We start from the raw sequence: 15,939 nt of genomic DNA on the forward strand, positions 1-15,939 counted from the left end.
ATTGGGACAAAGAGGGCAAGCCGTAAACCTCCAAAAACCCAAATACAAACAAAAAATAATCACCGTTTAGTAAATATCCTTCAAATGAAAATATGCATGCATTTAATTGTGCATATATCTAAAAACGGATTGCAAAAGCTGCAGATTTCCTGTCTGAAACCTGTGCAAGACCACCCCTTCCAACCCAGCCCATATTTTCTGTGGCTTTCCAATCACAGACTTCCCAAAGCAGTTCTATGAGAATTTGTTGCAAGGCAGGTGATCTGGACAATTGCCTGACTCAAAGCTGCAATAATGGTCTGATTGACGGCCAGGAGGGTGTAATAAGGTTAATTTAAAAGTGCCAGTTTCTATTTAACCCCTTAAGGACCAAACTTCTGAAATAAAAGGGAATCATGACATGTCACATGTCATGTGTCCTTAAGGGGTTAAATCTGCACTTTTTTGCAAAATGGAACAATGAAATAGGACATACAAACTTCACTGAAGTGAAATGGTTTACGGTTCAGGAGTGTCCCTTTACGTGTTTTTAGGTTTGGAGAGTCTCTTTAACACATCTGTTTTCCAGAAAAACTCTAGTTGAATATATTATGCAAAATGTGATTGATACTGTAATAATTTATTTTGTATTATTGGAAAAATACGTAAAAGAAAAAAAGAAAAAATAAGTCTTCTGAGATATTCCGGAATGGAGGTAAAAATATGGCCATCGACACTCAATTTTTTTTTTTACCATGCATCATATTAAACACTAGGTACCTGAGCCAGGGCATGTTTAAATTCCTCAATTTCACTTGGTGTCCTTAAGTATTGCTCAATCTCGCTATCAGAGATATCCTCTTCCCCTGTAAGATTCTGAGGGCCCGGTGGGAATGCCATTCGGTAGCTTCTTTTCTGAGGGTTAGTGATACATGGTGGAAGAAACTGAGTTGATCGGCTTGCCTTCCCAGTGGTGGAATGAGTTTCAGAATCTGTGGACATATTGACAGTCTCTGTGGCTGCTAGCGCCTGTCTCAGAAGGTACGCACGGTGCTTCAGGATGTCACCTAGGTGGCGCACTACAGTGTTCTTATTTAGGGAAAGCATTTTCAGCCAGGGAAGCTGGTTGGCCAACTTAAGGAAGATTTCATGAAATTCTTTTAGTCTCTTCTTTGACGGAGGTGGCAAGTCCACATCAGATAATTTACAGAAGCGGACAAATGTACATGACAAACGCGTGGATGGTTGCAAAGACTGCCAGGAAACATAGGCAGCTGCTGTAACGATAGGTATAGGGTGACGTCCAGTAACTAGCCATGTCTCACTGGCCAATTCCACTGTTTGCAGAGCCCTCTCTAAGACCTTATTGAGATCTTCTACATATCCTGTAGGGGCCGAAGAGGAGTTTTGAAATAGCTTGAAACTGCAAGGAAAAAATAAATACTAATATTACAAAACAATTTACCATTTTTATATGTTGATCTACAACATGATAGAGGACACGTGTAGCCAACCTAGAACATTCCAGGTGTTGTGGAATGCATCTTCTTGTATTCTCTTACAGCCATAATGCTGGAAAAGCATCAGAGGACATGCCAAATCCGTGCCAAATGTTGCCTACCACTGATTTAGGGATTCCACGTGTACAACTGACTACGCTACCACCATAAATCCACATCGAAGATTATTATACTCTGAATCCCCAGTTTAGAAATCCATTATAACTTTAAACACAGGGGACTGCTAATGCTTAAGTGCCTAAGGATTCAGAGACTAGGTGCTGTAACTTATTTTCTGTGACATTGCTGAGCCTGTGTCACACAAAAAATCTTTGAAAACAGTGCTGGTCTACTGTAATGCCTTAAAACCTGGACAGGTTATCGCTTGCATACATACAGTTGCAAGAAAAAGTATGTGAACCCTTTGGAATGATATGGATTTCTGCACAAATTGGTCATAAAATGTGATCTGATCATCATCTAATTCACAACAATAGACCATCACAGTCTGCTTAAACTAACAACACACAGAGAATGAAATGTTGCCATGTTTTTATTGAAAACACCATGTAAACATTCACAGTGCAGGTGGAAAAAGTATGTGAACCCTTGGATTTAATAACTGGTTGAACCAAACGTTTCCTATAGTTGCAGATCAGACGTGCACAATGGTCAGGAGCAATGCTTGACCATTCCTCTTTACAGAACTGTTTCAGTTCAGCAATATTCTTGGGATGTCTGGTGTGAATCGCTTTCTTGAGGTCATCCAACAGCATCTCAATCGGGTTGAGGTCAGGACTCTGACTGGGCCACTTCAGAAGGCGTATTTTCTTCTGTTTAAGCCATTCTGTTGTTGATTTACTTCTATGCTTTGGGTCATTGTCCTGTTGAAACGCCCATCTTCTGTTGAGCTTCAGCTGCTAGACAGATGGCCTTAACTTCTCCAGGAAAATGTCTTGATAAACTTGGGAATTCATTTTTGCCTTCGATGATAGCAATCCGTCCAGGCTCTGACGCAGCAAAGCAGCCCCAAATCATGATGCCCCCACCACCATACTTCACAGTTGGGATGAGGTTTTGATGTTGGTGTGCTGTGCCTCTTTTTTGCCACACATAGTGTTGTGTGTTTCTTCCAAACAACTCAACTTTGGTTTCATCTGTCCACAAATTATTTTGCCAGTACTGCTGTGGAACATCCAGGTGCTCTTGTGCAAACTGTAAACGTGGAGCAATGTTTTGTTTGGACAGCAGTTGCTTCCTCTGTGGTATCCTCCCATGAAATCCATTCTTGTTTAGTGTTTACGTATTGTAGATTCGCTAACAGGGATGTTAGCATTTACCAGTGACTTATGTAAGTCTTTAGCTGACACTTTAGGATTCTTCTTCACCTCATTGAGCAGTCTGCGCTGTGCTCTTGCAGTCATCTTTACAGGACGGCCACTCCTACGGAGAGTAGCAGCAGTGCTGAAATTTCTCCATTTATAGACAATTTGTCTTACAGTGGACTGATGAACAGCAATGCTTTTGGAGATACTTTTATAACCCTTTCCAGCTTTATGCAAGCCAACAATTCTTCATCGTAGGTTTCCAAGAGCTCTTTTGTGCGAGGCATCATTCACATCAGGCAATGCTTCTTGTAATAAGGAAACCCAGAACTGGTGTGTGTTTTTTATAGGGCAGGGCAGCTGTAACCAACACCTCCAATCTCATCTCATTGATTGACTCCAGTTGGCTGACATCTCACTCCAATTAGCTCTTGGAGATGTCATTAGTCTAGGGGTTCACATACTTTTTCCACCTGCACTGTGAATAAAAACATGGCAACATTTCATTATGTGTGTGTTATTAGTTTAAGCAGACTGTGATTGTCTCTTGTTGTGACTTAGATGATCATCAGATCACATTTTATGATCAATTTGTGCAGAAATCCATATCATTCCAAAGGGTTCACATACTTTTTCTTGCAACTGTGTGTAGCTAATCACTGGTATGCTCACTAATTACCAACTTACTCTTCCTGCTCCTGCAATGATGTAGCAGTTAAACGTGTGCTTACTGCACCACAGGCACCTGTCTCCCTGTTCAACACAGTTTCTACTTTTGAAATATACGTACTTTAGTTGGAGGCTAAGCAAATTAAAGGACCACTATAGTGACAGAAAAACAAACTAGTCCCCCCCACCCTAAGGGTCCCCCTCCCACTGGGCTGAAGGGGTTAAAACACCTTTCTCCAGCACCGGGCTCCCTTGGCGCTGGGGAACTCTCCTTCTGCCAACGTCAGCGCAGAATGCACATGCGCGGCAAGAGCCACACACGCATTCAAACAGTCCATAGGAAAGCATTTCTCAATGCTTTCCTATGGACGTCCAGCGTCTTCTCACTGTGATTTTCACAGTGAGAAGCGTGGAATCGTCTCTAGCGGCTGTCAGGGAGACAGCCACTGGAGGCTGGATTAATCCTAGTGTAAACATAGCAGTTTCTCTGAAACTGCTATGTTTACAGCTGCAGGGTTAACACTAGAGGGACCTGGCACTCAGACCACTTAATGGAGCTGAAGTGGTTTGGGTGCCTATAGTGGTCCTTTAAGCAAGAGTCCAGCAAAGAATATTGCCCGATTTCTGACCTTGTAATTAACCTACAGATATATGCATGGTAAATACAGCTTATAATATTCCAGGCTTTTTTGTCATTTTGTCATTATAAAAAGCTGGGTTTGATGTCCTATATATTTTAGTTACAATTTTAAGTTTGTGAAAAATGTTGAACAACTTCTAATTTTAAGTTATATTCATTCTAACATTTATCTAAAAATAATTGTGCTTTATATGTACAAATATGAAAAGGAAACTTCTTTGCCACAAAAGGTAGTGTATAATATCTGTAGTGGCCAAAGTCTGAGCATAGCAAACCCCGCCCTCCTAAAAAAGAAAATGGTCTATTAATGTAAATACTCTTTTTCCAACTACCTGCTTACTACATAAGTAAAAGAAATAATGAATTAGAGACTAATCAAAGGAACACTATAGGGTCAGGAACACAAACATGTATCTAGCCCCCATGGCTAGCCCAAAGTAATGACTTCAGCCAATCCCAATAATTTCCCATAGGAAAGCATTGGATTGGATGAGGTTATCCATTCTGGTGATCTCAGGAAAGGAGACGGAGCAAAACGCCGCCCTGGCCAATCAGCATCTCCTCATAGAGAATCAATGCTTCTCTATGAGGAAGGTTCAGTATCTCCATGTAAAGGGTGGAGTGCAGCACTGCCCAGGAAGCACCACTAGTAGCCAAATGAGGAGTGGCCAGTAGAGGTGTCCCTAGGCTGTATGGTGAACCCACCTTCTGTCTGTTATCTTTACTATTCACTTCACAAGGGTGGAGAGAACCCATTGTTGGTGATTTGCTGCCAATTATAGATATTGAGCACTTATACCTTATACTCACCAGTTTTTCCATATCCTGTAAGGTGAACCCTGCCTTTTCTCTGAAAAGAGTGTTTACTGCAAAAAGCCTGCATGGACTGACAATACACCATTAAGCTGTAGTTGTTATGGTGACTATAGTGTCCCTTTAATATACATATATATTTCCCACAATACTAAATAAAAAGAAACACTGTACCTCGTGCAATGACTTTTCACAAGATCACAGAGGCTGAGCAATGGTACATTCAGTTTCAGCGTTTGAACAACATCAGGGTAAATGCTTGCAAATATTTCTTTCTTGGTGTATAGCAAAGTGCAAATGGTTGCCATGGTAAGAGGCCACTGGTGCTGTCTGCAAGTAATGTAAACGCAACATCCCATCACGGCTTCCTTTTTCTGCGTAGTGATAAAGTGATAGTTGGGATGGTTGAAGGCCTGTTCATAGTAAGACACTGCAGTGTCTGTAAAGCTGTCTGGCAGTCTCAGAACTCTGCAAACATCCCTTACTCGCTTTATGCCTGTGGAGCAAAGCAGAAAACATGGAAACTGATTATTTCTGTCACACTTTGCATAGCTAATTCTTAAAGCATTAATAACACATTTTTCACGATACAGAGACACTAGGCACCATAACCAATACTCCATTATATAGTGGTTATGTTGCAAGGAGGTTCCCAGCCCACTGGCGCTTTTTTCTCATTCAAAGTCATTTTACATGTTTTTGAAAAACTTATAAAAAAAAATGTCCATAGTTGACTTAATCCAAAATCAGTGGGAACTCTGTATAAGAGGTTAAAGGAAAACTACAGTGTTAAGAATACAAAGCTGAATTCCAGACACTATAGGAAACCTCTGCACCTCCCCCCCTCCGGCGATGTAAAGGGTTCAAATCCCCCCCCCCCCTTTCTTTTTTTTTTTTTTTTTTTTTAACTTACCTGACTCCAGTGCCATAGTCCCTCAGCACTGGGTCAAGTTGCTCCTCCTTCAAACTCAGCTGATAGGGGCGCCGCATACGCATTAAACCTTCCCCATAGGAAAGCATGGACTCAATGCTTTCCTGTTGGGTTTTTAAATAAACTGGGCATCCTCATGCAAAGCGTGAGGATGTCCAGCGTTGTTTCATGGAGTCAAACTCCGTGAAACAGCAGGTAGTGCCGGACAGACAGCCACCAGAGGCATTCTTAACACTGCAATGTAAACATTGCAGCTTCTCTAAAACTGCAATTGTTTACATTGCAGAGTTAAATGAACAGGGACAGTGTACACTGACAACTTCAATGATAAGCAGTGTTCTAGGTACCTATAGTGTCCCTTTGACTAAAGAAATGTCTTGACCTTGAAGATGTAACCTTCTTATCCAGAGTTCACTACTCACTGAATTCAAATCAACACAATACAAAGTTCCCCAATGGCATGATGGGAGACTAAAGTTAGTGTTGCCAGGCAAAACCAATACATATACACACACACACACATACATACATACATACATACATACATACATACTACAGCGGCTGCGGGACTTGCAAGCTATACATTTCACTTATATATACACATACGTTTTTCAAGCAGTTTTGTGAATGGCGAACCACATCAGCTAACCATGCTAAAAAAAAGCAGTGGGGCCCCTGCCTGCAGAAGCCCTATGTTTGCATTTTGAAGCTTTTCAAAAAGTGGATGGTGAAGGGGCAGACTGATCTGGCGCTGAAGAGGAGAAGATGGGGTTAAACCATTTCAATCAATTTGCTATGGTGGCTGAAGGAACAGCAGGACTTACCTCGAAGTTTGCACTTGCTTGTTGATTCACGCTCTCCGGTACTTTCAGAAAACTTCACCGCTGTACACAAACAATAAACAAGACATGTTTAGGTTGATTTTAATTGCATTAATGAATATAGATTATTTTCTATTTAAAAAGTGTTGTAAAAAAAAAAAAAAAAAAAACTCTTGGCAACAGAAAAACATGCATTATAACCACTTAAACAAAAAAAAAATTCCTGTCAGCTCAGAATGAGCGTAAGGCTGTATCTAATTAATGTTTTGTGTGTGGTGGCCTAATGCTACATGCACAACTGTCAGAGATCCCTTTCCTCCAGCTACAACTTATACAAAGTTTTAGCTTTAACACCCTAAATGGACACTATAGTCACCAAAACAATTTTAGCTTAATGAAGCAGTTTTGGTGTATAGATCATGTCCCTGCAGTCTCACTGCTGAATTCTCTGCCATTTAGGAGTTAAAACACTTTTTAGGCAGGCCTACTCACACCTCCCTGCGTGTGACTTACACAGCCTTCCTAGAGGGACTACTTTTGGTCGCCTAAACGAGGCAGTACGTCCTCATGCTATGAATGAGGACTTCCAGCGTCACTGGAATCCCCATAGTAAAGCACTGAATAATGCTCTCCTATGAGAAAATCATAATGTGAGCGCGGCCATTGTCACGCATGCGCATTAGGTCTCCCCCACCAGCGGACGTCAGCGAGAGAGGAGCGTGGGTGAGGCTGAGCCAGCGTCAAGTAACATCGGCGCTGGACCCAGGTAAGAGACAGAAGGGGTTATTAACCCCTTCTGCACCACGGGTGTGAGCCTTGACAAAGGAGGAAGCTATAGTGCCAGGAATAGGAGTTTGTTTTCCTGGCACTATAGTTCCCCTCTAACAGAAACAAAAGTGATTTAACTTCAGAGGCATGATTTGTACACAAAAGCTGCTTCATTAAGCTAAAGTTGTTTTGGTGACTACAGTGTCCCTTTAATTGACTCCTTCCAGTGTTTGTCTTAGAATTGCAAATAAATAAATAATTGAAATCATATAAATATGAGGTGTAATATGTGGCATCTTGTATTTTTCTTTAGTTGCACTTGTATAGTATTATACTATGAAGTTTTTCGCCATTAAAAAAAAAAAAACCACACACAAAAAACATTTAAATCATACTTAAGGTTGCATCAGGTATAGATATACGTTATCAGAAGAAAAAAAACTGTTCTAAAATGTATAATGAAATGTAATGAATATATATGTGCACTTAAATCAGAGGGGAGATTTGGGACTAAATATATTTAGGGTTTTTTTTGTTGTAAAGTGGCAGAGCAACTTTAATCAGAATGCTTTACGTTATGGTATACACACCATGTGGTAATGATAACACAGTATACACACACCATGTGGTAATGATAACACAGTATACACACACCATGTGGTAATGATAACACAGTATACACACACCATGTGGTAATGATAACACAGTATACACACACCATGTGGTAATGATAACACAGTATACACACACCATGTGGTAATGATAACACAGTATACACACACCATGTGGTAATGATAACACAGTATACACACACCATGTGGTAATGATAACACAGTATACACACACCATGTGGTAATGATAACACAGTATACACACACCATGTGGTAATGATAACACAGTATACACACACCATGTGGTAATGATAACACAGTATACACACACCATGTGGTAATGATAACACAGTATACACACACCATGTGGTAATGATAACACAGTATACACACACCATGTGGTAATGATAACACAGTATACACACACCATGTGGTAATGATAACACAGTATACACACACCATGTGGTAATGATAACACAGTATACACACACCATGTGGTAATGATAACACAGTATACACACACCATGTGGTAATGATAACACAGTATACACACACCATGTGGTAATGATAACACAGTATACACACACCATGTGTAATGATAACACAGTATACACACACCATGTGTAATGATAACACAGTATACACACACCATGTGGTAATGATAACACAGTATACACACACCATGTGTAATGATAACACAGTATACACATCATGTGTAATGATAACACAGTATACACACCATGTGTAATGATAACACAGTATACACACCATGTGTAATGATAACACAGTATACACACCATGTGTAATGATAACACAGTATACACACCATGTGTAATGATAACACAGTATACACACCATGTGTAATGATAACACAGTATACACACCATGTGTAATGATAACACAGTATACACACCATGTGTAATGATAACACAGTATACACACCATGTGTAATGATAACACAGTATACACACCATGTGTAATGATAATACAGTATACACACCATGTGTAATGATAATACAGTATACACACCATGTGTAATGATAATACAGTATACACACCATGTGTAATGATAATACATGTTATGTGTAATGATAACTCAGTATACACACCTTGCTGAAAGCCCTCCTCTGCCTGGGTTGTTGTCAGCAGTCCCTCTGTCAATATAAAGCCGCAGGCAGTGCACACCAGCTGGTCCTGGGAGTAGTGAGCATCCTCCACAACATCACAGGAGCCACAGTCAGGGCACTGCCTGGGGCCCGACATAGCCAAAACTTACCGTTACCTCTCAGTATACACACACAACTAAAATCAACAGCGTCTCCCAATTACTACGTCACAACATCCAGCCATTACCACGGAGACCAAGCCCATAGAATGGCTAATAAGCACTAGGCTACGCAAAAATGGCAGCTGAGCGCATAAAATTGACGTAAACAGAACTATAGGTAATATGGAGGAGTTTCAGGTTACGTCACTTCCCACCGAAAAAAAAAAGGCGCAAAGGACCAAGGGATTGAAGTTGCGCTCATATAGGCAAGGGGTGCTTGCGTACGTGATTGACTTACTGGACTTCGTCTGCAGGTGGCGCTATTAATATTGATAAGTGAAGGCTTCCTTTTATAATAAAGCTGTGTTTCTGTTCTCAGGGATTGTATTTTATCCTAGTAATGGTTGTACACATCCATAATATGTACAACTAGCCATTCACGATCAGTCATGCAAATTTTGTATTTAGATCAGGTTTAATTTCATACCTGCCAATGTTTTTAAATGGACAGAGGGTAGACTTTACTTTTAAGGATGTGGAGAGTGGCGGGCTGTTCTGAGAATTGTAGGTGACTTTATGTAACTAAACTGTAAGTTAGAGCAAATGCAATTTATTATTTACAAAGAGTGATTACTAATCACATCATTGTGGTATAAAGACAGATTATTATTATTATTACTGGCATCTATATCATAGGCGTGCGCACGGGGTGTGCCGGGTGTGCCTGGGCACACCCTAATCCCCGCGGGACGCGCTATGTTGTGAGTCCTGCAGGAACAGTGTTCCTGCCCTTTTTTTTTTAGCAGGAACGCCGTTCCTGCAGGCACTCAGCGCCCCCAAATGTCCCCCTTCCTCTCCCCGTGTTCCCCCTGTCCATATCAGCCGCAGCGAGGGAGCTGTGTGTTCTGTCTGCTCCCTCTCGCCGCGCGCCGTTTGCTGATGCTGGGGAACATATGTAGTTTATTCACTAAACTCATAATTTTAGTAAATTAAATCTAAATTGTAAAACTGAGTATAAAATAGCCAAACTGTAACAATAGCCGAGTTGGAATATTTTACCAGATTAGCTATTCTACCCCCCAGCATCTTTGTGGGTCTCTTTTTCGTCCCCAAGCCCTCTGTGTATCTCTTTGTCATCCCCACCCCTTCTGTGCACCTCTACTCCCTCAGCCCTCAATGTGCCTCTCTCCCCTCCATGTGTCTCCTTAAACACCCCAGCCCCCCATGTGTCTCCTTAACCCCCAGCCCCTCCATGTGTCTCCTTAACCCCCCCGTGCCCAAATGTATTTCAATAATCCCCCGTCCCCACGTCTCCTGAACTCCCCCAGCCCCTCTATGTGTCTCCTTAAACTCCTCCAAAGCCCCATCCATATGTCTGCTTAAACCACCCTATAGACCCCCCATGTGTTTCCTTAACCCCTTAAGGACACATGACATGTGTGACAGGTCATGATTCCCTTTTATTCCAGAAGTTTGGTTCTTAAGGGGTTAAACCTCCCAGCCCTCTCATGTGTCTCCTTAGAGCTCACTTCTGTGCTGTGTGTAGCATGGCTGAGCGGGCACCGCAGGAGAGGAGCACAGTAAACAAATGAGCAATTGAAATATGGAAGGGAAACCTAATCCTGCCTACTGTTTTTTTGAGCAGTGTAATAAAATTCGCTGTAATGTGCGGTGTGTATTAGTATTACAGAGCCCCGCAGCAATAACGCTCACACACAGTTATTCACTAAGTGAGAATTGCTGGGAGTTCAAAGAGAATTTCAAAGTTTTGGTCAACAGAGCCGAAATAGAAAAAATTTCCAAAACAGTTTGGTTTTCAGTTTGGCCATTTTGTCCTTATATTTTAAATTGTCAGCACCAGGCCCAATGGGCTCTTAATCTGGCCCTGACTTTAATCATCCCTTTAAATTCTCAATTTAGTGAAGCACCCTGACAGTTATGTGCAGAGCAGAGGTTCCAACGGTCTCTGATTTCAGCAAGATGGTCCCAATTTTAAGGTTTTATCCCAAGGTGACTTTGTTCCCTGGTGAACCTGTGAACTGTTCCCAACAACCATATCATGAGTACATCATTAGATGCTCTCGTGCTATGCTTAAGTCTATAGGACCCTGCAGAGAGCACTGAAACAGTGCTCCTGGCAGGGTCTGCCCTCAGTGGGCAGCCTGGCATACATTCATACCAGGCTGACCTGACAATCCTTTAAATGGACCCACTCCATTGGGCGGTGCTAGTAATGTGATCACGTCACTGGCCCACCCTCTTCCCCTCTCCCACTAGCATCCGATTTATGGGACACTGAAGTTGTGAGGCATGTGCAGAGTATAGGTATGTGTCACAAAGCTCCTCAGCAATACAACGAACAGCAATACAGTGTTAAAGCATACCATAGAAACATAGAAACATAGAATGTGACGGCAGATAAGAAGCATTCGGCCCATCTAGTCTGCCCAATTTTCTAAATACCGTACTTTCATTAGTCCCTGGCCTTATCTTATAGTTAGGATAGCCTTATGCCTATCCCACGCATGCTTAAACTCCTTTACTGTGTTAACCTCTACCACTTCAGCTGGAAGGCTATTACATGCATCCACTACCCTCTCAGTAAAGTAATACTTCCTGATATTATTTTTAAACCTTTGTCCCTCTAATTTAAGACTATGTCCTCTTGTTGTGGTAGTTTTTCTTCTTTTAAATATAGTCTCCTCCTTTACTGTGTTGATTACCTTTATGTATTTAAATGTTTCTATTATATCCCCCCTGTCTCGTCTTTCCTCCAAGATATACATGTTAAGATCCTTTAACCTTTTCTGGTAAGTTTTATCCTGCAATCCATGAACCAGTTTAGTAGCCCTTCTCTGAACTCTTTCCAAAGTATCAATATCCTTCTGAAGATACGGTCTCCAGTACTGCGTACAATACTCCAAGTGAGGTCTCACCAGTGTTCTGTACAATGGCATGAGCACTTCCCTCTTTCTACTTACTGCTAATGCCTCTCCCTACCACAGAGCTGCAAAGCTCCACAGTAATAAAACTCAGTTATGTGCAGAGTGCATGAGCTTCTGGCTCCAGGGGAAGCAGAAACTGGCAGATTCCAGGTACATTGTCAGATGACCATTCAATGTTTTGAGAATTTAATTACCGTCCATGGTGGAGCACCATTGTACTGTATTTGGTACTCTCCGAATTTATGTTTGAGGAAGCTTGATTCATTAAACGGGAAGCGTGGCTTGTTTAAATTAGTTGTATTTCAGTCACTAAATCCATTTGGAACTCATTATGCATAATTAAATACGACACATTTTATTTACCGTTACTATGTTGTTTTGCATAAGCTAATTAAGCGAATGATCAATGCACATTCTTTATTTGCTACTTGTCTAAATTAATTTATATAGCCATTGTAATTTCAGTGACTCAAAAGGAAATGCAACAATTACAGATTAGTTATATATTAACTCACCTTTAAAGAATAGTTTAGTTAAATACTTGCGTATACTTGTAGCTTTAATGGGACAGAGAGCCTCTTTCCAATTTATTGGTTTTACTAAACGCTTCTTTCTTTAGCCCAGGCTGATAACGAATCAGCATTCTACAGATCTCACTCTAGATTAAGGTTAGTCGCTTGGTGATCATTTAGATTTACATTTAAACTATTTAGACACTGGCTTCACTGTGACATTTTTTGAAACCCCATGAATCAGCCCATAAGAGAAGTAGATACAAAATAAAATATTTTGTGAAGTCTATGATGCCAAAGTTATAATAAGAGAAAAGTTATCTGAAGAAGGTTGCAACATTCTTTTCTACAGAGATCCTCCAGGTATGGTTTCAACAAGACATGTCCAAAGTTACCATCCAAAGCTCTCTGTGTACAAGAAATGTAGAGAGGGAAAGAATAAGAACTATATAAATCACTAAAACCATATTGACTTAGATGTTGCATAACTAGCTGAGTTGCCAGCATGGAAATATGCAGATCAGGTGCAGACTGACTCAAATAGCGAATAACTAGACTATATTCTTACTGCATTAGGTCCACAAGATCATTGAAGTTGAACAGTACTGTATATTTAAAACCTTCCTAGACCTTCCTGAAAAACTCAGAAGGTGAAGCCTCTGTTGCTTATTATTCAGATGTTAGTACGGAGTATTCTTAACAAATCAAAGTTCTTTGAAGGATTGGAAGAGACCAGGAAAGAACAGCAGTTTGAAAGAAAAGCTAGCCAATTAGATTTTATTAAAGACACGGAGGCTCATATTATGCATAACTCTTTCTTTATTTCCTCAGCAGCAAAGATAGAGGAATATGAATATTGTAAAAATGAAAGAAAAAACAGTATAGATACACAGGCAACCAATCACATAACAGAGGAAGTGACTATATAAGGCCTGTGTCTCCCACAATCCCCCTCTTTCTTTGCTGCTTCCTCAGATCAGCTAAGTACCTTTATCTTGCTCTACATGTTTTCAGCATTTATTGCTCTTTATTGCTGTTTACACTTTGCTCGTTTTATTGTGTATTTACTGTTTATCTCCTGGTGTGCCTAGTGGGTTTTCCCTTCCTCTGTTGCTGTTTTTTCTCCACGCGGAGGGGATTCCTTCCCTTGCTTTCCCTGCGGCTGGCTTCCCTTCTGGGTGCTCGCGCGCAGTTTTTTTGTGGGCGGCTGTTTGCCGCGGTCTGCTCTTACCGACCGCGGCTACATGTCTCTCGCCCTCACGGCCTCCGTGCCGCGTGGATAAGGTGCACGCGCCCCTTCCCCCAGTGTGTCCTGGCCGCGAGCGATACCCGCCGGCCTCCTCATGCGGCGGCCATTTTGGAGGCGGAGCTTACTCGCGGCCGGTACTACTGCTCCTCTGCGGCTCGCGGTCAGCCTGCTGCCCGCCTCTGCAGTCCCCTGGGTCCCCTGGCACACCTAACAGCACTTTTTCCTTGTTCTCGTGGGTTACTCAACCCTGTTGCTCTGCATATCATTTTCTACTGCATCTGTGAGTATTTTGTCCCTGCCATTATGCAAAACAGGGATGAGGGGCAAGAGGGCCTTCCTGGCACTTTTCCTCAGGATGTTCCAGAGGGTAATATAGCTTCCCAGGAATTCCATGCCCTCTTGGACGCCACTATGGCATCATCCTTGCAGAGGGCCTTTGCCTCTGCCATGGGAGCGGTGTCCACATCGTTTTCCCAATCTCTACAGAGTATGCTTTTGCCCTCATTGGCGGCTCCCTCCCCCCTGGGTGATGGGACCCCCCCTCCAGCCCCCGCCATGCCTGGGGCCCGTAAGGCAAGGGCTAAGGCGAAGCACGTCAGCTCCCACTCCCCGATGCAGGCTATGCCTGCTATGATGGACTCGCTTGACGCGGTCACAGAAAGCGCGCCTCCCACGCGCAAAAGAGCCCCTGGCCGGGCTAAAAAGGCTAGGTTGTGGAAACGGGCTAGAGCCCTAAATGATGTGTCGGATACCGACCGGAGTGCAGAGAATGAGTCTGACGCTATGGAGTATGACTCCTATGATGAGGGTGATTCAGGCGAGGACGCCTGGGCTCCCGGTACAAGATCGGCTTACCGTGCCTCATGGAATTCATGGTCTAATTGGTGCATGGAACGGGCAGTGGATCCCATATCTGCCCCTCTCCATCTGATCCTAGAGTTCCTCACGTTGCTATTTGATGCGGGCAAGGCGTACCGCACAATCAACCTTTTCAGCTCGGCGATTTCGGCCGGGCATAGTGGTTTAGATGGTTCACCAGTCGGCAGACATCCTTTTGTCTGTCGTCTTCTCAAGGGTATCCGTCTCGCTCGCCCTCCTAGATCTCGTTTCTCTGTCTTCTGGGACGTCAACGTCATGTTACAGTTCCTCTCATCATGGTACCCTAACCACGAACTGAGTCTCAAGCAATTGTCCTCCAAACTAGTGATGCTTCTCTGTTTGGTTTCGTGTAAGAGGGTGTCTGATGTTAGGGCCCTTGATTGGGACGCCATTGCTTTCACCCCGGGAGGTGTCGCTTTCAACATATCCAGAAGGACTAAATCTGCATCCAAGTCGTTTGTGTATCCTAGGTTCCCAGAATGTCCGGCATTATGTCCAGTAGAATGCCTGAAGGCTTATCTGGACGCTACTCAATCTCTCCGCTCCTTGGACTTGCATCCTTTATTCGTGTCTTTTAGAGCGCCTCACCGACCTGTGTCGACTCCGACTCTGGCACGTTGGGTGCGCTGGCTTTTATCTTCGGCGGGTATAGACACTTCGGTCTTTACGCCTCACTCTGTTCGGGGTGCCATGGCTTCGAAGGCATCCGCAGTCGGCTGTCGGCTGGAGGACATCATGCGTGCAGCGGACTGGTCTAGAGAATCGACCTTCCGCGATTTCTATTTCAGACCTATTGAACATATCGCATCTCAGGTGATAGCACAGCTTTAAACTTGCATAATATGAGCCTCCGTGTCTTTAATAAAATTCCCAGATTTTACTATTAACATGACGTAAAGTCATGATTTTATTAAAGACACGGAGGCGAGTATTATTCCCTCCCACCCTCCCGATGTGGGTTTTGGGATGAGATGCTATTGGACTCTTCAGGTACGTTCAATTCGGTCTGTCTTTTGATGAGATTTGTGTAT

General features: G+C 42.5%; 1 protein-coding gene across 1 annotated transcript; it reads right to left on the minus strand.

The window, feature by feature from the left end:
* Window positions 1-674: 674 nt before the first annotated feature.
* Window positions 675-9,390, minus strand: BRF2 (BRF2 RNA polymerase III transcription initiation factor subunit). Its single transcript, XM_063445603.1, has 4 exons — window positions 9,166-9,390; window positions 6,681-6,740; window positions 5,100-5,421; window positions 675-1,402 (listed from the first exon to the last, which is right to left on the minus strand). The coding sequence occupies exons 1-4, from the start codon at window positions 9,317-9,319 to the stop codon at window positions 745-747; spliced, it is 1,194 nt and encodes a 397-aa protein (XP_063301673.1). The 5' UTR covers window positions 9,320-9,390; the 3' UTR covers window positions 675-744.
* Between the last annotated feature and the right edge of the window lie 6,549 nt (window positions 9,391-15,939).

This window comes from Pelobates fuscus, chromosome 3 (assembly GCF_036172605.1).
Source record: "Pelobates fuscus isolate aPelFus1 chromosome 3, aPelFus1.pri, whole genome shotgun sequence".
NCBI lineage: Eukaryota > Metazoa > Chordata > Amphibia > Anura > Pelobatidae > Pelobates > Pelobates fuscus.